Consider the following 25,987-nt stretch of genomic DNA (forward strand, 5'->3'; position numbering starts at 1 on the left):
TAACACACAAGATAAGTTTCTTTAGGAGGCTAGGAGACTATATTATTTTCCCAGTTCTGCTCATTACTTGATGTCAGTTTGCTTTCTTCTGTTTGACACAGCAATTGTATTTTTAAAAAATAGACTCTTTCCAAGTGAAACTGTAATAAATGAACACACTATCTAGATATCAAATATTACAGAATTCTCTATGAATACTTTATAATAACAGATTATATTTTTATGACACTTTATATGTTACAAAGTGATTCTATCCACATTAGTTTATCAGATTCTCAAAAAATCCCTGAGGAAGGTAGAACAGATATCATTATCACTGTATTACAAAAGAAAAACACAAGCTCACAAAAGTTCAATCAAGTAAATTTTAAAGATCTAATTGGCTTTATTGAACAATTCATGAATTGGGTGGCATCCCACCTAGTAGGAAAGAGAGGACCTTTGAAGAGCTGTACAAAATGAGAGGCTTAGATAAGCAGAAAGGGGGAAAGAGTGGATTGTTTTCAGGCATAGGTAAATTACCCATGAGGGATGGAAGGGAGCTTTATGTCACATTATGTCTTTGGTGCTGACCAGAAAATTCCAGACCAACCAATTAAGACTACATTCCTGTGGGAAGTTGAACTGCCAGCAAGTTAAGTATTAAGTCTTGGTTTACTGACATTGGAGTTTAGCACAAGTGACTTCATTTCGGGATCAGTGTTTCTTTTTCTTTTTCTCGCCACTTTTGATCAAACTCTCAGGTTAATTGAGAGATGTGATCAAAATTTAGGCATTAGTGTCACTCTTACCTATCTCTCTGATTCTCAAAGCTTTGTTGATCCCTTGTGTGGTATCCACAAGTCACGATGTTTTTGCTTAATTCCTATGATAGTGACAGATTCTCTTCATTCCTTTTCTGATGTTCCAGTCTTAGGGAGATCATTTGCTTAATGCTTAGCAGCTACAAACACACATTTAAAGCTTTTGAGATAATACAATGCACCAGGGAGATTATTATAATTATAATGAGCAAATTAATTCCCAGTGTTTGGAGGGCACTTCAGAGCCATGGTCCCCAAGACCCAAACCAATTAAAATCAACTAAGTCAAAGAAAATCATAGGTTGATGTACCATCCAACTACATTATCTTCAATTTACTTCGGAGAGATGGCTTGAAAAATATTTCTATCAGGCTCTAAATGTCAGCTTTTGATCTCTTACCAACTCCGACCATAGGGCTACCTAATTAAAAAAAAAATCCCTTGAAATATCTTGCCAGTTTTTTAGCTGTTGTTGTTGTTCAGTCATGGTCATATCTGACTCTTTGTAGCCCCAAGGACTGCAGCACACCAGGCTTCCCTGTCCTTTACTATCTCCCAGAGTTTGCTCAGACTCATGTCCATTGAGTCGGTGATGCCATCCAACCATCTCATCCTCTGTCGCCCCCTTTTCCTTCTGCCCTCAATCTTTCCCAGCATCAGGGTCTTTTCCAATGAATTGAGTCTTTCCATCAGGCAGCCCAAAGTATTGGAATGTCAGCTTCAGCATCAGCCCTTCCAATGAATATTCAGGGTTGATTACCTTTAGGATTGACTGGTTTGATCTCCTTGCAGTCCAAGAGATTAACAAGAGTCTTCTCCAGCACCACAGTTTGAAGGCATCAATTCTTCAGCGCTTAGCCTTTTTTACTGTGCAGCTCTCACATCCATACATGACTACTGGAAAAATCATAGCTTTGACTATGCAACTTTGTCAGCAAAGTGGTGTCTCTGCTTTTTAATATGCTGTCTAGTTTGTTATATTTCTGGCAATATTGATTGATTTCTTGGACTCAAGAGATGCCCTCAAAGAGGGTGCAAGTTATATTTTATTTTCCTATCTCTTCTGGGTACTTGGGTTTCTCTTACCTTGAGTGGGGGTGTCTCTTTATGGCTGCTCCAGCAAAGCGCAGCCACTGCTCCTTACCTTGGACAAGGGTATCTCCTCACGGCCGCCCCTCCTGACCTTGAAGATGGAGTAGCTCCACTCAGCCCTCCTGCAACCGCGCAGCCGCTGTTCCCTGGAGGTGGGGTTGCTCCTCTCGGCCACTGCCCCTGACCTCGGAATGGGGTAGCAGTGGAAACAGTGTCAGACTTTATTTTTCTGGGCTCCAAAATCATTGCAGATGGTGATTGCAGCCATGAAATTAAAAGACGCTTACTCCTTGGAAGGAAAGTTATGACCAACCTAGACAGCATATTAAAGAGCAGAGACATTACTTTGCCAACAAAGGTCTGTCTAGTCAAGGCTATGGTTTTTCCAGTGGTCATGTATGGATGTGAGAGTTGGACTGTGAAGAAAGCTGAGTGCTGAAGAACTGATGCTTTTTTTTTTTTATTTATTTTTATTTTTTTTGTCATACATTGATATGAATCAGCCATAGATTTACATGTATTCCCCATCCCGATCCCCCCTCCCACCTCCCTCTCCACCCGATTCCTCTGGGTCTTCCCAGTGCACCACGCCCGAGCACTTGTCTCATGCATCCCACCTGGGCTGGTGATCTGTTTCACCATAAATAGTATACATGCTGTTCTTTTGAAATATCCCACCCTCACATTCTCCCACAGAGTTCAAAAGTCTGTTCTGTATTTCTGTGTCTCTTTTTCCGTTTTGCATATAGGGTTATCATTACCATCTTTCTAAATTCCATATATATGTGTTAGTATGCTGTAATGTTCTTTATCTTTCTGGCTTACTTCACTCTGTATAAGGGGCTCCAGTTTCATCCATCTCATTAGGACTGATTCAAATGAATTCTTTTTAACGGCTGAGTAATATTCCATGGTGTATATGTACCACAGCTTCCTTATCCACTCATCTGCTGATGGGCATCTAGGTTGCTTCCATGATGCAAACTAGTACAGCCACTATGGAAAACAGTGTGGAGATTTCTTAAAAAACTGGAAATAGAACTGCCATATGACCCAGCAATCCCACTTCTGGGCATACACACTGAGGAAACCAGATCTGAAAGAGACACGTGCACCCCAATGTTCATCACAGCACTGTTTATAATAGCCAGAACTGATGCTTTTGAACTGTGATGTTGGAGAAGACTCTTGAGAGTCCCTTGGACTGCAAAGAGATCCAACCAGTCCATCCTAAAGGAGATCCGTCCTGGGTGTTCATTGGAAGGACTGATGCTGAAACTCCAATACTTTGACCACCTCATGCAAAGAGTTGACTCATTGGAAAAGACCCTGAAGCTGGGAGGGATTGGGGGCAGGAGGAGAAGGGGACAACAGAGGATGAGATAGCTGGATGGCATCACTGACTCGATGGACATGGGTTTGAGTAAACTCCGGGAGTTTGTGATGGACAGGGAGGCCTGGCGTGCTGCGATTCATGGGGTCGCAAAGAGTTGGACACGACTGAGCTACTGAACTGAACTGAACTGGGTACTAGTGATAGAGATCTGGGAGAGCTGACTCTGGTAGGAATTTTAATTTTTTTTTTTTCCCTTGGCTATTAAATGGCTTCCCTGGTGGCTCAGAGGTTAAAGCGTCTGCCTGCAATGAGGGAGACCTGGGTTCTATCCCTGGGTTGGGAAGATCCCCTGGAGAAGGAAATGGCAACCCACTCTAGTATTCTTGCCTGGAGAATCCCATGGACTGGAGGAGCCTGGCAGGCTACAGTCCATGGGTTCACAAAGAGTCGGACAGGACTGAGTGACTTCACTTGGCTATTAAATGGAATAACATATCAATTTACCAGAGGAAAAAACCCTCAGAGTCTCATCAACTTTGGGAGAGGGCCATATGGGTATCCTCCTGTGAAGAGAGATATGGAAGTGTCTGTAAGGCCATTAATTGTTGACTTTTGCTTATGATCGTGCAGTCTTTTTAGAGTGAGACAAAGAATTCAGACAGAGGATTATTAGAATGAATGCTAAAGTAAAGGAAGTGGGGGAACAATAGGATTAAGTTTGTCTTATAGTCTTTTGTTTAATTTTTTTCCTTTTTACATTTTTTTTCTTTTTAATTGAAGGATAATTGCTTTTCAATTTTGTATTGCTTTCTCCCATACATCAACATGAATCAGCCATAAGTCTTTTGTTTTAGATGTCTTGTATATTTAATTTTTGCATTAGCGTTTTACAGCAAATCTCTCAATGAAGCTATTTTGAGATTTTTTTTGAGGTTTCTGCACACCAGTTACAATAGGTATTCCATTCTGTTTGCTTGATTTGGAAGCCATTGTTTTTAAGTGCACTTTTAAAAACATTTTTTAAATCTTTTATTAAAAAATTAAATTACTTGCAGTGTTGTAAAGAATTTTACATATAATTTCTTTGCAGTGTTGTGTTAGTTTGTTGTACAACAAAGTGGATCAGCATAGGTATATATATATATATATATATATATATATATATCCTTTCCATCTTTGTCCTCCCTCCCACCCCATTAACCCATCCTACTCCTCCAAGTCATCCCAGAGGACCGAGCTCTTTTTCAATAAACTTATCTTATTCGAATGTTCCTTCTAATGGCCATTGTAATTTCCCTGAGAGCTGGCAGCAGTTTGGGAAGACCCAGCTGCAAATGGAGTTCAATCCACATTTCTGCTTGGCCATACTTTGAGGCCCCAACCTGACAGTTGGGCTTACCAGGGGGCTCAGCCATAAAGAATCCACCTGCAATGTAGGAGACCTGGAGATGGAGGCACAGGTTCCATCCCTGGGCCAGGAAGATCCCCTGGAGGAGGAAATGGCAATCCACTGCAGTAATCTTGCCTGGAAGATCCCATAGACAGAGGAGCCTTGCAGGCTACAGTCCATGGGTGTCATAAAAGAGTCAGACACGGCTGAGAGACTAAACAACAATGGCAACAACCTGCCAGTTACCAGGTTAGGTTCTCAGGACACAGTAATACTTGGCCATTTTCACACACATCTACCACTTCTCGAGGACTTCCCCACTGACTCAGTGGGTAAAGAATCTGCCTCAATGCAGGAGTCACAGGAGATGTGGGAAGATCTGGGTGGGGAAGATCCCCTGGAGAAGGGAATGGCAACCCACCCCAGTATTCTTTTTTTTTTTTTTTTTAACGTTCACTCAGTAAGTTTAATGACAACACTGAATACAATGGAGTACAAAATAGGATAGCATACCTTTGGGTAACTGACATGTCCTTTATTCTATATTGTCCTATTAGAGTTTTATTTACACCAAGACTGTGATATGTTAAGATATAGATCAGTAAATAAAAATATTAAAGATACCAGTACAGAAAATGCATTCAACAAATTAAAGCAAAAACCAAAGCTCTGGAACAAGACAAGCCTTAACCAAAAATGTTTGGATATACCCAGGGAACTCCTCTTATGAGCCATATCCCAGGTCTCGGGTCTCAGTGATCCTATTTAGTAAGCACATCAACCAAGAAAGGCCAGCAAAAGGTTTTAAGAGGTAAGCAAATGTAGACTTATTTTGTAATATACAAAGTGCTAATTTCAGTAGATCCATTAAAATAGAGAACATCTGAGAAAGATCATCAATAAAAGTCACTCAGCCCAAATTAATGTTAGACATCAGTTTTACAGCACTATTTTAAATCTATATAAACAAGTTCAAATTTTTTAGTAGTTTCTTAAACTTTATAGAAAACCCTCTACAATTTTAAATGCTTATTAACATAAGCATACTTGAACTACCTTTATAACAAACAGTTGTTCAAATGTTAATAAGGTGCTATCTATGGTCCTAAAATAGGCCACTTCCATCTAATAATTATGGATCATCATAATAACTACATAAATGTATCATGGTAAACAGAATAGCTATATACATGAGCCATACTTGAGGCTCCAGCAGTCATGGGTATGAGGTGATCACAGGACATCCACTTCTAAAGCCTCAACAATGCGCGCGGCAGAAGGACGGTCTTTAGGATTTTCATTAGTGCATACGGAGAAGAGCTCAATTACTTTCTGGTACGTTTCATCCAGTTCCTCCATGTTAATAGGTGGTCTAGTTCCCAAAGCTGCATAGTATGCATCATCATCAAAGTCACTTTCATCAAAAGTTTTATCTTCATCATCATCATCATCTGGAAGATTAATGTGTGGAATAGATAAAGTCATCATTTCCCACAGAGTAAGACCAAAGGCAAATATGTCTGCCTTGTCAGTAATAATACCATCCTCCTCCAGAGCTTCCTTAGGTTTCCAAGGCTCAGTGCCGATGTAACAGGCCTCGGGGTCAGTCACAGTCATATTTTCATCCAATGGAAGAGAGACTCCTACATCACAGATTTTAATTGTTTCAAAATCACCTTTAATAACAACATTTGAAGACTTTATATCTCCATGGAGCAGTTTCTTATCTTGGTGCAGATACTTTAACCCTCTTGCCATGTTCAAAGCAACTTTTAAAATTATGGCTGCTGGAAAAGGATCTCGGCTATCTTTATTTCGTTCTTCTATTAAGTCATTTAGAGACTTTTCACCTCCATATTCCATAGCAAGACACAGACTGCCATCGCTAGCTTTAGTGAAAGCACGGTAACCTATAATGTTTGGGTGGTTGAGGCTTTTCAAAATCTTAGCTTCATCAGTTAGTCTCTTTTGATACATACTCTGATAATCATCATTACATCTAGGATTAATCTTTTTCACAGCCCAAGGAGAATGAGACAAACCTCTTGGAGATCTTTGCATAAGGTAGACATTTACCCCAGTACCAAAGCCAAGCTTCTGCATAAATGGAGAGGCAGGAATATTTATACATGGAGTTAAACGTAATGCAGATTTCCTTTTTTCAGATAATCTGCTTGGTGTCTTGAAATTACTGGTTTCTTCCATTGTAATAATCACTTAAGGTCCAGAGCCACGAGGTGGGACGACGAGACGTCCAGGGAAAGGCTGTCTTGAAAACTGGTCCCGAGCGGCCCCCAACACTCCGCGGCCGCCAGGGGTGAGGGGGTGGGGTCCGACCAGCCAACACACGGACTCGGCTACCGTTCCCACCCCAGTATTCTTGCCTGGAGAATTCCATGAACAGAGGAGCCTGGAGGGCTATAATCCATGGGGTCACAAAGCCAGATATGACTGAGCTATTAAAGATGCACCGCTTCTCGAATTGTAGTTCCTAGACATAAAGTAAGTTCTGGAAGGTGGCACACTTGACTAGAAATTAAAGATCTCAATTGTTTTAGTTGACCTTTATCTACACAAAGCAAAACAGACAAAATGACCAACATTAGGGACTGCTGTTAGCTTCAGTTGTTTCTGATTTGTTAAACAATTGATTTCAAACATACAAACTTTGAAATGTTTGAAAGCTAAATAGTGAAAAACACTAATAGTAACAGAAGAGTAGCTGGCTGAAGAAATTCTAATAAATGCCACTCAGCACATGTTGCTTTATGTGAAAGAGAGTGAATGAGAGAAGGAGAAAAAAGACAGAAGAAGCCCTTCACTATCACAACACTAGTGCACAAGACAGAAAACCTTCATAGAAATGCTCTACAACTGTATTTCTCATCCCGTAGTTAGGCAACAACTATTTACTGGATGTATTAATAGTTATGGCCCAGAAAATTAAAAAAAGGTAGAGAAAGGTCATTACTGGATAAATTAAAAAATATTAGTCAGGAAATTTTACCTGAAAAGAGAATTTTAAAGATATCTCCCAATGAGAAGTAGCAAAATGACATTTCTTTAATTCTAATTATTTTTATTATTTATTAGAACTTCCATGTAAATAACTTATGGTAAATTGATATTCAAGCAGTAGCATATTCTAGTCCACAAAATACTTGTAAAATTAAAAATTAGATCAGTCTTCAGCACCCATAAAACTCAGTTTTAGCAGAGGATAGGAGATATTTCCAGTCCTGCTCTGACTTGACTTAAGTATGTGAAAAAAGATTCAAAACTTAAACTGTGAACTAAAATCACATTTTTTTCCCTTCTATTCAGAAAAAATTATTTGAGGAAACATCAAACATAGCTTTAAAAAGAAAGATAAAAGGCACAAAAGTGAGTGACATTGATGGGGAATTGCATATAGTTGCCAAACTGGAATTCAAAACCATGCCTACATTTTTAAGAGTTAAAGAATAAAACAACAATGAAGATAATTGGTATTTCCTGAGCTCAAGGACTAGTCTCAACAGGACATATGGTTTCATTTTGGGGTCTCTTGTTTCTTATGAAAATGTTACTATTTCTGTAGGCATCTTCATTTATGGGAACAAGAGAAATAGCTAATTAAACCGAGTTAGTTCAGCTGATTTTGGTTTTATCCTTTGGTTTTCATCTTTTAGCATAGTAAATAATTGGATTCTTTGTCGGGGTTGGGGGGGGTGTATATTAAGTAGGGGAAAAGTAAAGCATTTAAAAATCGTATTGTCTCAAATACATCCCAAATGGTATGTGTTAGAAAAAATTGCAAATCTCCTTTACTGTATTTCATTGTTGCTAAGAAGTTTTATCCATTTTCAGTTTTACTTTTTCATGAACTAGAATGTGCTATTTCTTGAATATCAATTTATCACATTGCAATTCTAATAAATAAAAATTATTTCCCAGAAGTTATGGTATCATATAATTAAGACAGTATTTGTTCTCTGACACATTCAAAAACAACTAAGAAAAGTAAGACTTCAAAGTTTATCAAGGGAAGTGGTAGTTTTTAGGGAGAGTTGTTTTCTCTTTATTAGAAGGTCTATACCCAACCTTGACAAGATTTTCTAGAGCCAACTTATCTCAGTTCTTAAATATGTTGACATCAGAGGGCATTATGCTACACTGAATATGCAAAATGTATATGGCATTATATCCTACTACTAAATGGTTCGTTTATATAAAATATACATGAACAATTCTTAAAACAGATCATGTTTAATTCTAAATAAAAGAATCATATACAGAATACAAGAGGAAATCATTAATTATGCTATTTCAATACATAGCTTCAAAAGACTAAACTATTAATATATTTAAAAAACAGATAGGAAGAGTTGTTTTGGTTCATTCAAAAGCAGATTTTCCCATAGTAATATGACATTTTGCTCTTTATTACCACTGAATATATTATATATATAGTATGTATATATATAATATTAAGTAAAATTTGTATTTGTTAAAAAAATATATGTTGGCCCAGAAACTACCAGCCAATGTCTGTTTTAATTTAAATACATTGACCCTGTTTATACAGTCAAAGAAGACCCTACACTTCTCTCTTCTACTTACCAACCTTAATTATTAGGAATTATACACACTCTAAAATATCCTTTTTACCATCATATACCCTTGGGTTAACACAATGAACAATTTAAGAGTTTTCCAAATCTGCCTCTCTCAAAGATATTCTAGTTTTAAACTCATTTCAGTTGGACTTTGAGGTAAAAAATAAAACTTTTACATTAGTAAAATGATTTTCCCATTATAGAAAACTGCAGAAAAGGTACTAAAAAACTTTAATGAAATATACTTCAAGATAACGATGAAAAGAGTGGGAAAGATGAAAATCTTTATAGTGCTCCCATTAATCCCAGATTCTTTCTCTGTTTTCCTAAGACTCAGTAAATAAGGTCAAATTCATTGAATAGACTGTTTATTCAAATGAAGTCACACTAGAGCAAGCTTTCTTGAATGGTAACTGGGATAAAGCTATGTAGTTAATTTGTCTCATGAAATTGATTTTGAATCTTTCTCTGTATTAGAGAGGAAAGACCAAAATCTACCCAAAGATGAACACTGACAAGAAGAACTTTGGACTTCCACTAGTGAAAGGAAGCTGCTCATCTTATAACTCAATAAGAAAAAAGCATATGTCAGAAAAAAAAGAATAGATTTTTGCATATTCACATGTGTGAGTAATTTTGAGGGTTTTTTTTTTTTTTTTTGTAAAGTTTCCAAAAACTAACTCTGTGTTATTGCCAATTCATTGTTATTATTTTTTATTTGTAAAATATTCAGTAGTTACCTAGTACTAGTAGAAAATAACAAAATTTGGAACACTTCCTAAGACAATAATGATTTCCAGCTGACTTATAAACAAGCTTTGTGTTAATATAGCTTCCCTTTTTGTGGTTCTGTCTCATTAAGACATCTTTGGTTGGGCACAAAAGGTTTCCGATTAAAAAAACTCAACTCTGAACCAGTGTGGTTACTTGGGTCTGGTCTACATAAACAACATTTGCTGTGGCTATATGGGTTTTTATTTACCTTAGCAGTGTTTGTTCCTGTGATCCTGAGATCCTCAGGAAAAAGAAAGGAATGTTCTGGGTAGAATGACATTTGCTTTTTAGGTTGGCAGTCACCATTAATTCCAGGTTTGTTTCCTCTAGGCTGTTTTTTTTACTAATTAGCTTGCCTTTGTGTGATTTTTTTTCTCTACATATGGCACTCACAGATCTTTGAAAACTGAACTGCACACACATACAAATGGTTGTGAATTCAACATGCATTCAACTTGCCTATAGAGAGTGTGGAAATTAAAAAATAATGGAGCTATTTCAATGAACCCTAAAGCATTTACAAACAGTAATGTCTCCTACCCAAGTTTACTGAGGTTCATATCTTTGTGTTATAAAAGTTAGAAAATTAAAAATGGATTTAGAATGATAAATCAGCAGAAGCTGGTGAAAGGGAAGGAGCCATAGATGAAAAGAGGCTATTGCAAGGAAGTGGGAATGAGGTGGAATGTGAATTTATTCAAGGGGCAGAGAGTTGGAGTGGACTGACAATTATATTTAATTAACTAAATAAGAGCAATTTAGTCAGGAAAGGTCCCAAAATTATAGGTTTTGTTTTTTTTTCAAGGAAATATGTGAGGGACTAGGTGAGGGAGACGTGCAAAGAGATAAGGGTTTTGTTCCAAGGGACAAGAGAATTATTCGAATGATTTCACAGATGACATTTCTATTCTAAAAACAAAGGGAAATACAAGAGCCCAACAAGAGAGAATGTCCACTGTCACTTGGAGAAATAAATTGATCGATTTGATAGACACATAGTCAGAAGAGTATTCTTATCTTAATCATCATCACCCTCCCTGTATTCACTGTACTCCCATGGAAGCTTAATGCTTTCTCCTTCCTAATTCCATAGAATGCTAAGTCTGATATAAACTTCTATTGTGACACAATGTATTGTCTTGATTTTTGGTTTTACTTTTTTTTTTTCATTTCTTCCCAGAATTAGCATAGAACCTGATGCAATAGTAGATCTAAAATGTTTCCTAAACTAGAGAATCAAGTTCATATGTGTTGTTTGCTATAGTATATCTACCTGTTTATGAATTTTATGCCATGAATTCCTTCTCTTATAGAAGGTCCATTGGAGAATAAAAATTTTAATCCAATTATGATCAGAAGAATGAGAAAACAAACTACAAACTGGGAGAAAATATTTGCAAAAGACACATCTAATCAGGGATTGTTATCTAAAATATACAAAGAACTCTCATAACTCAAGAATAAAAAAACAAACAACCTAATTAAAAAGTGGGCCAGAGACCTTAACAGACATCTCATCAAAGGAGATACACAGATGGCAAATCAGCATATGAAAAGATGCTCTTTATCGTATGTCATCAGGGAAATGCAAATTAAGACAACACTGAGATACCACTACACACCTGTTAGAATGACCAAAACCTGGGACACTGGCAACACCAAACGCTAGTGAAGATGTGGAGCAACAGGGACTCGCGTTCATCTCTAGTGGGAATCGAAAATGTTACCAACTCTGGAAGACGTTTTGATGATTTCTTAGAAAACCAAGCAGATTCTTATCCTATAATCCAGCAGTTGCACTCCTTGGTATTTATCCAAAGGAGTCCACAACTTCAGTTCAGTTCAGTTCAGTCACTCAGTCGTGTCCGACTCTTTGCGACCCCATGAATCACAGCACACCAGGCCTCCCTGTCCATCACAAACTCCCGCAGTTTACTCAAACTCATGCCCACCGAGTCAGTGATGCCATCCAGCCATCTCATCCTCTGTCGTCCCCTTCTCCTCCTGCCCCCAATTCCTCCCAGCATCAGAGTCTTTTCCAACGAGTCAACTCTTCGCATGAGGTGGCCCAAGTACTGGAGTTTCAGCTTCAGCATCACAACTTATAACCACACAAACCTGCACATGATGTTTATAGTGGCTTTGTTCATAATTCTCAAAACTTGGAAGCAACCATGATATCTTTCAGGAGATCAATGGAAAAATAAACTGTGGTATGTACTGAAAATGGAATATTATTTACTGTTTAAACAAATGTACCATGAAGTCATAAAAAGTTATAAAGGAAACATGTGTATTACTAATGAGTGAAAGAAACCAATATGAAAAGGTTATGTCCAGTATGCTCTAATTATATGACGTTCTGGAAAAGGCAAATCTATGAAGACAGTAAAAAAAAAAAAAGAAATCAATGTTTGTGAGGGATAGGTAGGGGGAGGGATGAGTAGGTGGAGCATAAAGGATTTTAAAGGCAGTGAAAAATACTCTGTATGATGCCATAATGATGGATATAAGTCATTATATATGTGTCCAAAACCATAGAATATACAATGGCAAGAGTGAACCGTAATGTAAGTTAATGGCTTTGGTTGATTATGATGTGTCAGTGTAGGCTCATCAGTTGTACAAAGGTTCTTCTCTAGAGGGGCATATTGATAATAGAGAATCTGTCCATGTGTGGGGTAAGGGACTATATGGGAAATCTGTATATCTTCCCCTCAATTTTTCTGTGAATATAAAATTGCTCAAAAAGTAATCTTAATAAAAAAATTTAAAATGCTATTATGATTTATACAAATAATTAAGAGAAATGGAGAGATGTAAAGAATATGAATTTAAGGCTAGACTCATGGTTTGCCTCTCTCACGATGGAGCAATAGAGTACTAGAGCTGTGAATATTAAGAAGCTTATGTTCTGGGCTACGTGAAGGATAAGACTAGAATTTTATAATAGGAACTAAGAGACTGGACCAGGCTGGAGGCAGTGCTTCCCAAAAACTTGGGATTGATTCTTGCTGCTAGTGGGTCACAGCTGGGGGAATTTAATGAATAGAGTCCAAGTAGAGGAGATTTGACTGAACTATCTATGTGACTGAATGTCCTTGACACACTTGAGTGGGACCTGGGAACTGATGGATGTGTTTTGCTAACACATAATCACAAGAACCAGTATATTTAGATCTCTGCCACTCAGCATAGCTTTCAGGTTACTGTAATTGGATTGATAAATTTTATTCAACATCCTAAATGAGTCCATTTACCCATATGTATACAACAAATATAAATTTTTATGGCTGTTTTTTAAGATAAGTAGTATGAATTAAATGCAAGTAATTACAGGTCTGTAAACAAGGAAAAATATATGTGCACTCTAGTTGAATTGACATGTTGATCTTGATAACTGGTTCCGTAGGTGCACGAGGGGAATTTTGGCTTGGCACACGTTCATAAAATAACAAAGAATCTTTTTATGTTACTCTCTTACTGCCACGAAGGTTGATGGTGCTGCCCTGGGATGAACTGAGGAGTAGCCAAAAGTTTTGATGAAACACTCTTAAACCAACCTAATTGGTAATTTGATCAGTGATCTTTCAAATGCCAAACTCAACAGTAGTGTGTTCCACATGAAATAAATACGGAAAATAGTGTGCAAACACAAATACATTCAGAGAAAATTTTGGTCACTGCAGGATCTTGATCTTCTCATTTGGCTCCTTGCTCTACTGTTTCTCATATCCTCTAGGTCCAGATACAGCAGTCGGTCTGTGAGTGCTTTAGTCAGCTTTAGAAGTCAAGATGAGGAAGTACACTTCTATTAGATTTGCTGAAATGTTTTAACTTAGAATGCACAGGCTTCTCATTTAAAATATATGTAGCTTAACCCTCAATTTGCCAGGGGAAAAAGTCATAACTTATTTGCTCTGGGCTTAATGAACACTTTAAATTTAATTTTCAAAATATCTTAAATCATTTTACAAGTAATCTGTAGAATTTTAAAAGTTTACTTAATTTTAAAAACTTAATTTTTATCAAAATTTTAATAATTTTGTTATAGTAAACTATCAAATATTAACAGTAGTATCAAGACATTTACTATTTTTATCAAGTTTGACAAGATGCTTCATCAAATACATATATAATACAATACACATATATATATCCTTCTAGCAAAATGTGATGGTTAAGTTTTTGTCAAAAATTTTATGTTATGAAGTCCCTCTTCGTATTGATTGACTAATTAGGTGAGAAAATCATATTACCTTTTGTCTTTAGAATTATGTTGCTTCCTTATCAAATTTGAGTTTGAAAAATTCTTGTAAGTTTTCATCAATCTAAACACCGATAGTCTGAGATTTTGCTTATATGATCAGTTTTACCATCAAAGTGTAAAGTGCAGTTTTCTTTGCCTTTGCATTCACCTTCTGATTTGTCTAATGGTTTTGAAATGTCTTTCACTGACAGTTTTCTCCTCTTTGCTCAGATAGGCAGGAAACAAAACAAAACAAAACTGATTTTACTGTTTTCAATGAAAGCTAAAAGCAGATTATAAAAAATAATGACAGGCAGATTTCCTTTATGCCTTCTTGAAAGATGATGCATTACTTTGTACAACACAGTAAGAAAGCTAAAGAATAACAATTTATTTCACTTTTGTATTATTCTTCTAAATGTTTCATCATTCTTCTATATTCTTATTATTTTATGATTTTTTGGATAGTTGAGATAAATTGATGCACAACAGATGATGCAAAAATTGATACACAATGTATCTTTTACAAAAATAAAAGTGTTTAATGAACCCATATGGTAATTACAAAGTAGAATGAGTTAACAATTTTCTGTTTGAACTTTGGAAATTTTTAAGAAAGAATAAGACTCATGAAATATCAATCCTTACCAAATGCTCAAAAAAGAAACTCAAAAACTAGAATTGAGCCTAATGACCTTTAAATCTGATAATTCTTGAGTGTTGCTGAGACTTAACGGAATGACGCCAAGAGGTCAGGGACATACACAAATCAGTAGACAGTGAAATACAGTCACAATCACTGATTGTGTACAGAACGCATCTGCTAGGATGTTATGAAATTTTGGAGGAGAAGTCAAGTTTTACATGAAATAGGGAAACTAATAATGTGATAATAAGCTGTATATACCCAAACAAATTGTGATTTCTATACATTTTAAAAGGTCTAGGTGCTGAAAAATAAGAAATCTAACCCTTTGGTGTTAAGAAAAAGCTTATGTAAAGAATCTTACTATATATCATTATTCTGGCTTCACATAAATCTGATTTTGAATTACTTTACCCACCTTTAATTATAAGAGTAACCCTCTATGAGATTATGTATGGTGGTCCGAGTAATGCCAAGAATTTCATGTTCAAACTCTTTTCTTATCTGATAGTTCTTGGAAGGTTGTCTGATATTTCTTCCTTATCAAACAGTTTAATTCTTTAGTTATTAATATAAAAACATTCTCAAAATTCATATGTTTAAAGAGGAATGATTCAATTTTGCATTACTTTTGTTAGTTTTGTATGTTTGCTTTCAGATGGCATGTTCCAAGAAAAGATTTGAGATGTTTGCTTTGAGGACATAGATGTTTCATTGGCTGGTAAATAGAAACACACCCTTTTGAAGGGAGGGGCAGTGCTCTGCGGAGGGTGATTTTGTATCCAGTCAGAGAACTGCAGGAAGTTAGTGAGAGACCATGTCCCAGAGAAAACTGGTGTTTTGCCAAGGGAGTACTGTACAGACAGGAGTGCAGTGTCAATACCACCAGACACTTCCACACTCATGGTGATTTGGTTTTCTCAGCACCTGATGGTCCTGACTTAGAAATAGTTCTCCAAAAACATGTATATGTTTATATCACGAGAGAGTTCTGAAACCACTGCAGTGACAGGTACTTTAACTGTGACAGGAGCCTCAATCTCTTCAACCAAGTACAGACAGAGGGAGAATATTAATGCCTTAATGCTTGCTTCACTTCTTTTCTACATTTAAGAATAAGGAGAAGGAAGTGAGGAGAAAAAGGAGAAGAGAACAGGAAGACTAGGAGGAAAAAAGGAGGAGGAGGGAAGGGTAGAGAGGAAAGGAGAAAGGAAGGAAGAGGCCTTTAAAAAATATTTGAAACAAATTTTGGAGAACTTAAAAGAGAAAATATAGATGTCATTTTGCACTCTCAGTCAGATATGCAGACTGCTATGGTTGCCAGCATCTTTTAGAAATCATGGAGGGATCACTCTCACAGACTGGGGATAAAGCCAACTGCAGGACTGAGTATTCTGGTTTAGCTCACATGATATATTCATCTTGAACTGCAGGGGGTACATTTTCTAAATAGGTCACTGGGGATCCCCACAAATCCCATTAGCTGGTAATAGGATTTGTGTGCATAAATTCTCTTGCCCTGAAAATTCAGATTTTGGTGTTTAATTTTCCATATGACCTGCATATCCATTAGTGTAAATTAGAAAGATAGTCTCTGGGAAATTTCACATAGATTTTTTTTTTTTTTTCCTTTTGTCTTTTCTAAAAAGACAACTTTTTCACAAAGGTTAATATTTGAAAATTTCTTCAGTGTCTGAAAACTTCTGAGGGAGGATTATGGAGCAGAGAAAATCCTGAAATACAGTTATTCATGTTTGTTAGCTTATTAGGAAAGGCTCTAAAGGAAAAAGTAATCCATTTCTTCTGCTATACTTTTAAACTGTGAGAACAAGCAACATTATGTTTTTTAAAAGTATGCTCATGTTTATCAATGTTTGTACAGTCAAGTTAACATAATTTTTGTTTTTGTACAGTGGGTATCCAAGGAAGTGTTACCAATTTTGATTTTGTGGGAATAAAGTCTGTCTTTGGATTCAAAGGTTAATTCTGGATCATGAAATTTTCAGGTGATGATCAACTTCTCAGCCAGTTAAGAAAAACAGTATCAACTTCCCAGCCAGTCCCTATGAACTTAAGGAAGGAATACAGGAGATAAAGTCACAACTAGAACAAAACAAAAACAACTTGATTGAGTTCTCTGAGTGTTGTTTGAACCCCAAATCAAAGTAAGAGCACAAGGTTTTATTCTTTGAGCATGGACTTGTAGAATGAGGGCAAAAACAACAAAACTGTATGTGCCCTGGGCTTATTCGACTGAGTTTCACACAGTTCATTTGACATAATAAGATATGTCTTACTGTGTAGCAGTAGCAATGACGATGACATGCAATGTCACTTGTTTAAACAAAAATGGAGAGAGTATGGTAAGGATACTATGGGATATATATCTTAGTCTGGCTAGAAAAGAGAATGGAGGCTGCCTGTAGCTCCAGCAAATGCCTCCAATATGTCTTTCTCATTTGTCCCTTTTAATAAACCGAGAAAATAGCTTAATAGAAAACTGTCAAAATATCCGTATTTTGACAAAGGAAGACAGAGATGCTTGGAAAATTTACTTTTGCTTCCCAGGCGTACACCGTTATTTGTGCTTCAGTAACCTGGTTCTGCCTGGTTCTAAAGATAGCTCTGTGATCATCCAAGAGCACAACTGAGTGACTCTTAACCCCCCCCCCCCCCCATTTCATATCATCCCAAGAGATGTGAATGCTAACACAAGGGCAGATTTTAAGTTTCTGTTCTGTTTTGTTTTAGTGGCTATGCGTTTGGATAATCTTAAGTGCTGGATTTAAATCTTTGGCTGTAGAGGATGGTTCAAGAAGAGATGCATATTCCCATGCATGGATTCTCCATTCTTTTTCTTAAAAAGGACCTTGCATTTCCTCCACTATTATTTCAAAAGAAATTTCTTTTAACTATGGCTTAAAAACAGGAATGCAGTTTGGTTAGGGGAGTGACCATGTTGTTACCATGCGGAGATAATAGACAAATGAAAAAGAGTCCAAGCGGAAAGGGCCTGAAGGGTTTGGGGCTGACCTCACTCTCATGGTGCCAGAAGAAATGATTAACTTTGGAGGGTCAGCGTCTGGATTAACAGTTGCTTCAATAAACCTGGGTAATGCATAATCAAAGGTCTCAGCAGCCCTCAAAAGAAGAAATGGTTTATTTCATGCACCTGCGGGGCCTAGAAGGGCTGCTAAATTGGGCTCGGCTGGGGCAGCTCTTCCCCACACGTCCGTCATCTCCTTCTGATGCGCTGAATACTGAAGGCGAGTCTTCCTCCTGGTAACAGCAGAGGATTAAGCAAGAGACTAGAAAGCTGCAAGGCGTCTTGCGGCGCCATAGACCCACAGTGGGTACACTATCATTTCTGCCATATTCTGTTCGCCAAAACAAGTCTCATAATGGTGGTGGTGGTGGTGGTTTAGTCACTCAGTCGTGTCCAACTCTTGTGACCCCATGACTGCCAGGCTCCTCTGTCCGTGGGATTCTCTGGGCAAGAATACTGGAGTGTGTTGCCACCTCATGGCCAAGCCCAAAGTCAGAGGAAAGAAAACATACTGTATCCTTTTAATAAAGGAGGCGCTACAAAGTCACGTGGCAAAAGGCACCTATAGAAGGCAAGGTGAATCACGGGTGGGCCCGGATGCGAGTTGTTGGCAGCGTCACGGAGTAGTCTCTGAGTGAGGAGAGAGGACTGAAGAATTGTTTGACTCCAAACCAGGAAGCTGAAGGATTTATGAACCAGGTAAGTCTGTTGGGTCTTATAACCCCCATGGCAAAAATTCAGTTCCCAGTGGTTTGAGGAATATTCAGGCAACTGTGGTAATGTGGTTTGTAAGACTTAAAGAGTCCTTCACACAGATGCTGTGTTAATTAAAAGATTAAGAGGTGTGTAATATCTTGGGCAAATGGGTATTTTAGCATCTACACTACCCTCTCTCTTTTTTTTTTAATGAGAAAAGAATTTTCTGAACTACAGAAATTACTGAACTACAGAATAATTAATATCGTATTAATTCAAACTTCCCCCATGCCCTCAGGCCTTTCCTTTGGTAAAATAGCTGTAATCACTTATGACTAAAACTTCACATTCATATTGTGCTTGAATTTTTATGAAATTATTTCACATCTATTATCTCAATGGATTCCAAATAACCCCATTACATGAAAAAGGCTGAGATTAATCACGCGGAATTACACATGAACCCACCCACCTAATTGTGGGCACTTTGCTGGTTCCAGAATTGTTCACACCCTGAAGGTCTCTAGCTCCCCTTTACTTCTCATTTCCCTCTCCTCTGAAGCCTTCCTACTCCTCCACCACTGCTCCTAACAACTACCCTATCTAATTGGTTTTCAACTTCCAAATGTTGTTGCCCAGGACCCTCTTCCGTCTTGCATGTGTTTCTATTTGGTGGGGGAAGAGCAAACAAGTGTTAGAGCAGAAACGAGGATACAAGTGTAAGCAGCTGTGCTTTCCTCTGCCCAGGGCTTTGGGCTTCCAAGTGGATTTGCCCAGGGCCCATTTGCAAAAATTAGTTGGCTCAGCATCCTTTCTGGAATCAGAAGGAAAAAAGGAAAAAAAAAAAAAAATTACTGGTGGGGTGTGTGTGTTGGAAGTAGAGTGCTGGCTATTTTTTCAAATAGTAAAAATATAGAATGAAGGTGAGTGTTTTTGCATTTTTTTAAATAACATCTTATATGGTACATAAGTATTTTTACACTCTGGTCCTAGACAGTACTTACCCCTCAAAATGGGCGGGAAAGAGGCTGACTGGATCTTTCTTTAGCAGGGAATATTCATATCACCTTAAAAAAAAAAAAAAAACAGTGGCCATGAAATTTCCACATGGACTCATTTTGTATAGCGACTATGGATGTAAGCTCTTTGCAAACACTGCTATAGTTGTTGGAAGTATCTTAGAAACTATGCTATCACTCTGTATCAAAGATCACCAAGGTCTAGCCTGCCAGAATTGCTGGGCAGTAACAATGACTTTATTATGTGGTGTCAGAGTTCCTTGAAAAAGGTGTATTTCTTTTTTTTACATTATCAGAGAACAAAGGGAATCATTATCTTTACAGGTGTATTCCTGTGTTTCTAAGGGTTCTGTTTCATTCTTAATGGGTACAGTTTGAGCTCCGTTGGGGAGCTACAGGGAGGAATTGCTTTCTTATTGTTTGAATTTGTTAGTCGTATGAATAAGAGCCCTTAAGTATAACATATATCCATTTGTGCCTGGGTAAATGCTGAAATAGATCTCCCTGAACAATATGTTACTAAATAATTTGCTTCATGAACAACTGTTTTTTTAAAGTACTGGTTATTATGGGATTTTGAGAGAATTCCTGGAAATAATGTCAGCAGATTGTTTTTTAGCACAATTTTGTCTTTTAATCCTGAACATTCTTGAATCAGGAAACAGCCCACTCTATACAACACACTCAACATCTGACTCCCGCACTCGTGGACTCCAGCTTATGGACTGTGGTATCAGCAGATATTTTAAGAATAGATTTGCTAGAATTAAAATATTTTTATTAATGTGAAACTCTACATTTTTTGGCATGTGTGTTTTTCTGGCATTTAATTTTTTGAAAATGTACAGTTTTACCATAGAACATATGTATTATATTTATTAAAGGTGTGGATTATCTTAATTTTCTAGATATATAAAAATCTATTTAGCTACTTTTAAAATACCTTATAATGATAATAATGATAAGCAGCAGTTATGTGACAATATACTACTAATACATATTGGCATTATTTCCTTAACTTCCCCAAACATGTTAAGAGGTAGATATTTATTTTTGTGTATTGCTTTACAGATGGGTAAACTCCTATATGGAGGCTTCCCTGGTGGCTTAGACAGTAAAGAATCTGCCTCCAATGCAGGAGACCTGGGTTTGATCCCTGGGTTGGAAAGATCCCCTGGTGAAGGGAATGACAGCCCACTCCAGAATTCTTGCCTGGAGAACTCCATGGACAGCTCCCCATGGAACCTGGTGGGCTGCAGTCCATGGGGTCGCAAAGAGTCAGACACGACTGAGTGACTAACACACACCAAACTCCTATACAGAGTCTGAGTCACTTTCCAAAAAGTCACATAGTAATGTGAGAAAAATCCAGGTTTCAAAACCAGGGCCAGCTAATGACATAGGTCACTTTTTTAACCACTATGCTTAATTAATACCCAGAACTGGACATGAAACTTTAGAGCAATAATAGTGCAGCTTGTACATTTTTTTTTTTCCTATCCTAGCATAAAAAATAGAAAAGCCAGTTGATACTGGAGACAGTTCCTTTCACAGAGTTTGAAATAAATAAAATAATACCCTAAGTAAATATGTATGGAGAAAAGGTTTTCTTTTCTCCAACTATTTGAACACTCTCCAGTGTGTTCTAGGCTTCTGTGTGGTAGAAAGATAGCACCAACTGTTGGACAGAAAGGAACTGTGTCAAGAGGATAATGTCGTCTCATCAGTGAAATGGAAGTCCATGACTCAAAGCACTGGGGCCCGGATGTATGGCCCCACCAAGAGCAAGCTGTCTCTTTGGCCAGGGGATTATAATAGCTTCTAATGTGATTAAGGAGTCTACCTCAAAACAAAACAAAAACCATTATACCAGAGCCAAGGCTGGGCTGTCAGCTTGTGGAGATGGAGCCAACAGTGGGGCTCTTTATTCAGCAGCACACGTGACAAAATTCAGCTCAAACCAAATGGGGCTACACTTTTAAATGAGGCCTCATGGATCCCATTATTTAGTAAGGACATTTCTGGGTATCAAGTCTCACGCATGAAAAATCTAGGTGACCAGTTTTCCATGTGACAGCAGTTAATTAAATTGAAAAACCTGAGCGAAAGGGTGCAAATGTTCTGGCAGCTTTCACAATTTTCTTTCTCTTATATCTCTGCTTTGTCAAAAATGATACATTCATTGACTAGTAAATAAGCTTAGTGGTAAACTTAGTCTAAAATGATGGTGTGATACAAAGTAAATTTTAAAAATTACATGTTGTCTGTATTTGATGAAATTTCTCTGATGGAAATAATAAAGTGAATTGAACCGGCGCAGTCCCTGGAACCAGGAAAGACCCCTTGCATGTGTCTTGAATCTGATGGAAAAAGCTTCTCGGAAAAGGACTTGGTTTTAATTATTAAGCTGCTTCTATCACACAGATGCTCTCTGGGTAGAATTGTATAATTTTGCTTTCCTTGGTGCTGGAACCAGGTTATAAAATATGCATGTTTTATTTATTTATTTTGTCTTGGAATTAGTGGCTGAAGACTGCTTAATTTCATAACCATGAGCTTGTTCATTTCCTTTCCTGTCTTTCAGAGTGTGGAGGGAGATTTTTATACAGGAGCTAAAATGCTGTGATGCCATTTTGCTCACATTAAGTTGAATTTTTGCCAGGTGTTATGTTCAGTGCAGTCACTGCTGGGGATTCTGTGGGTGTTAGTGAAAATTACTTGGACAGAAAAACAATATGTTGGCTCAGGACAGGCTGAGAAAGTGATGATGCAGGGGCACCAGGGAGTGCTTTGCAGTGTGTGGTGGTGGCTGGAATTCTTTCTGCATCATTTCCAACCCAAACATCTCCACTCAGAGCTTTGTCACTTTACAGTGACAGTATTATTTAAGCCAAACCTTCTTCAATTAATAGGTTTAGACTTTCTCCCTGCTTAGCACCTACCAAATCCATTAATTTTTAACACTATTTAAAGACAGTATGTCTTGGTTTAAACATGTGAAAATCAGTAAAGAAATTATCAAGGAATGTAGGATCTTGATGAGAACTTTTAAACAAAATATAAGAGCTGTGGACAATAATAAAAATAGAAGCTTCTCTTCCTGTTTTGTCTCTTTTTTTTCCCCCTCTACCATTTAGTACATGTCTCTTGCTTCTCTCAGCAGGTACATAAAGGGACCGTCTGTTCTTTAGCTGTTTCTCCACATCAGTGACTTTCAAATCCTTTCCTTGAGGACTCTCTCACCCTTAGTTCTGGTTCCTTAATCCAACTAGTCAAACAGAATTACCCTTTCAGACTGAGTGCCTGCAACTTAGTTTACTTTTTTATAAACTTTAGAGATTTATAAATATGTAAGTAAATTATATTTATAAATAAATGCAGTTTTTATAAATTTATAATTTTTAAAGTTTCAAAGACAGGCATGTATTTTATAATCAAAGCCTTCCTGGTTAGCCTGAAACTGTCCAGTTTGGGTACTGAAAGGCTTGTGTCCTGAGACACCCAGGAATCCCAAGTACACATGGGAAGGTAGGTGGTCATCCAAAGAAGATAACAATAGTTCTAAACATCCTGGCAGCCAAGGCAAAGATGAAAGGCTGCTATTTATCATGGAACTCATTATTAGGAGGAGTAAAACCTATCAGTTCTTTTGTGTAACCTAGTGTGTGTGTGTGTGTGTGTGTGTGCGTGCGCACATGTGTTTGCTTGTTTTATTGCTAAATTACTAATTTTGAATAAAAGTTTGGTTAAGCATTACTGAGGAGGTACTGAATAACATTCAACACTCTGTCAGTTTCTCAAAAACAATAAAAACAATGACAAAATCCTCCTAAATCCTAAAACAAATATGAAATCTATAGGGGTAGTTCTTAGGTTGATTTTAGGAAAAGGAAAGATCCAAGCCTGGATCCCACTAAATAAAAGTAATTCTGTGGGTATCTAAACAGCTAATGCCACTTTCTGGTAAGTTACATATATAAAATACTAAAGCAGTAAGTAGCTAGTCTGTCTCCTTAAGATACTATCCTGTGTGTGTTGAAAGTCACTCTGTCATGTCCAACTCTTTGCAGTCCTCAGGACAGAACACTGGAGTGGGTAGGTGTTCCCTCTTCTCAGGGATCTTCCCAACCCAGGGATGGAACCCAGGTCTGCTACATTGCAGGTGGATTCTTTACCTTCTGAGCCACTGGGGAAGCCCATACTATTCTATAACAATAATTTATCTCTGATAGATATTTTGCAGGACCTAAGTAGCAGAGTTAGAAATTACAGTTTGGTATTTTTAACTGCTCATGACAGATCAACTGGTATGATAGCTTAATGTTATCTAAAGTAGTGAGTCCAAAGTCCTAGGCCACCTAAATGTTATTACCACTTAAATTGAATCCCAGTAGATCCCTTATGAATATACAGTGGAAGTGAGAAATAGATTGAAGGGACTAGATCTGATAGAGTGCCTGATGAACTATGGACGGAGGTTCATGACATTGTACAGGAGACAGGGATCAAGACCATCCCCATGGAAAAGAAATGCAAAAAGGCAAAATGGTTGTCTGAGGAGGCCGTACAAATAGCTGTGAAAAGAAGAGAAGCAAAAAGCAAAGGAGAAAAGGAAAGCTATTCCCATCTGAATGCAGAGTTCTAACCAGGAGAGATAAGAAAGCCTTCCTCAGCAATCAATGCAAAGAAAGAGAGGAAAACAACAGAATGGGAAACACAGAGATCTCTTCAAGCAAATTAGAGATACCAAGGGAACATTTCATGCAAAGATGGGTTCAATAAAGGACAGAAATGGTATGAACCTAACAGAAGCAGAAGATATTAAGAAGAGGTGGCAAGAATACACAGAAGAACAGTACAAAAAAGATCTTCATGACCCAGATAATCACGATGGTGTGAGCACTCACCTAGAGCCAGACATCCTGGAATGTGAAGTCAGGTGGGCCTCAGAAAGCATCACTACAAACAAAGCTAGTGGAGGTGATGGAATTCCAGTTGAGCTATTTCAAATCCTGAAAGATGATGCTGTGAAAGTGCTGCACTCACTATGCCAGCAAATTTGGAAAGTTCAGCAGTGGCCACAGGACTGGAGAAGGTCAGTTTTCATTCCAATCCCAAAGAAAGGCAATGCCAAAGAATGTTTGAACTATCGCACAATTGCTCTCATCTCACTCGCTAGTGAAGTAATGCTCAAAATTCTCCAAGCCAGGCTTCAGCAATACGTGAACCATGAACTTCCAGATATTCAAGCTGGTTTTAGAAAAGGCAGAGGAACCAGAGATCAAATTGCCAACATCTTCTGGATCATCGAAAAAGCAAGAGAGTTCCAGAAAAACATCTACTTCTGCTTTATTGACTATGCCAAAGCCTTCAACTATGTGGATCACAATAAACTGTGGAAAATTCTTAAAGAGATGGGATTACCAGAACACCTGACCTGCCTCTTGAGAAACCTGTCTGCAGGTCAGAAAGCAACAGTTAGAACTGGACATGGACCAACAGACTGGTTCCAAATAGGAAAAGGAGTTCGTCAAGGCTGTATATTGTCACCCTGCTTATTTAACTTATATGCAGAGTACATCATGAGAAACATTGGGCTGGAGGAAGCACAAGCTGGAATAAAGATTGCTGGGATAAACATCAATAACTTCAGATATTCAAATGACACCACCCTTATGGCAGAGAGTGAAGAGAAACTAAAAAGCCTCTTGATGAAAATGAAAGAGGAGAGTGAAAAGTTGGCTTAAAGCTCAACATTCAGAAAATTAAGATCATGGCATCTGGTCGCATCACTTCATGGGAAATAGATGGGAAAACAGTGGAAACAGTGACAGACTTTATTTTTTTGGGCTCCAAAATCACTGCAGATGGTGAATGCAGCCATGATATTAAAAGACACTTACTCATTTGAAGGAAAGTTTTGACCAACCTAGATAGCATATTAAAAAGCAGAGACATTACTTTGCCAACAAAGGTCCATCTAGTCAAGGCTATAGTTTTTCCAGGAGCCATGTATGAATGTGAGAGTTGGACTGTGAAGAAAGCTGAGTGCTGAAAAACTGATGCTTTTGAACTGTGGTGTTGGGGAAGGCTCTTGGGAGTCCCCTTGGACTGCAAGGAGATCCAACCAGTCCATCCTAATGGAGATCAGTCCTGAATGTTCATTGGAAGGACTGATGCTGAAGCTGAAACTCCAATACTTTGGCCACCTCATGCAAAGAGTTGACTCATTGGAAAAGACGATGCTGGGGGGGATTGGGGGCAGGATGAGAAGGGGACGACAGAGGATGAGATGGCTGGATGGCATCACTGACTCGATGGACATGAGTTTGAGTAA

General features: G+C 37.7%; 1 protein-coding gene across 1 annotated transcript; it reads right to left on the reverse strand.

The window, feature by feature from the left end:
- Nucleotides 1–5,082: 5,082 nt before the first annotated feature.
- LOC122694123 (lymphokine-activated killer T-cell-originated protein kinase) lies at nucleotides 5,083–6,981 on the reverse strand. Its single transcript, XM_043902430.1, has one exon. The coding sequence runs from the start codon at nucleotides 6,825–6,827 to the stop codon at nucleotides 5,856–5,858; it is 972 nt and encodes a 323-aa protein (XP_043758365.1). The 5' UTR covers nucleotides 6,828–6,981; the 3' UTR covers nucleotides 5,083–5,855.
- Between the last annotated feature and the right edge of the window lie 19,006 nt (nucleotides 6,982–25,987).

The sequence above is a fragment of the Cervus elaphus genome, chromosome 5 (assembly GCF_910594005.1).
Source record: "Cervus elaphus chromosome 5, mCerEla1.1, whole genome shotgun sequence".
NCBI lineage: Eukaryota > Metazoa > Chordata > Mammalia > Artiodactyla > Cervidae > Cervus > Cervus elaphus.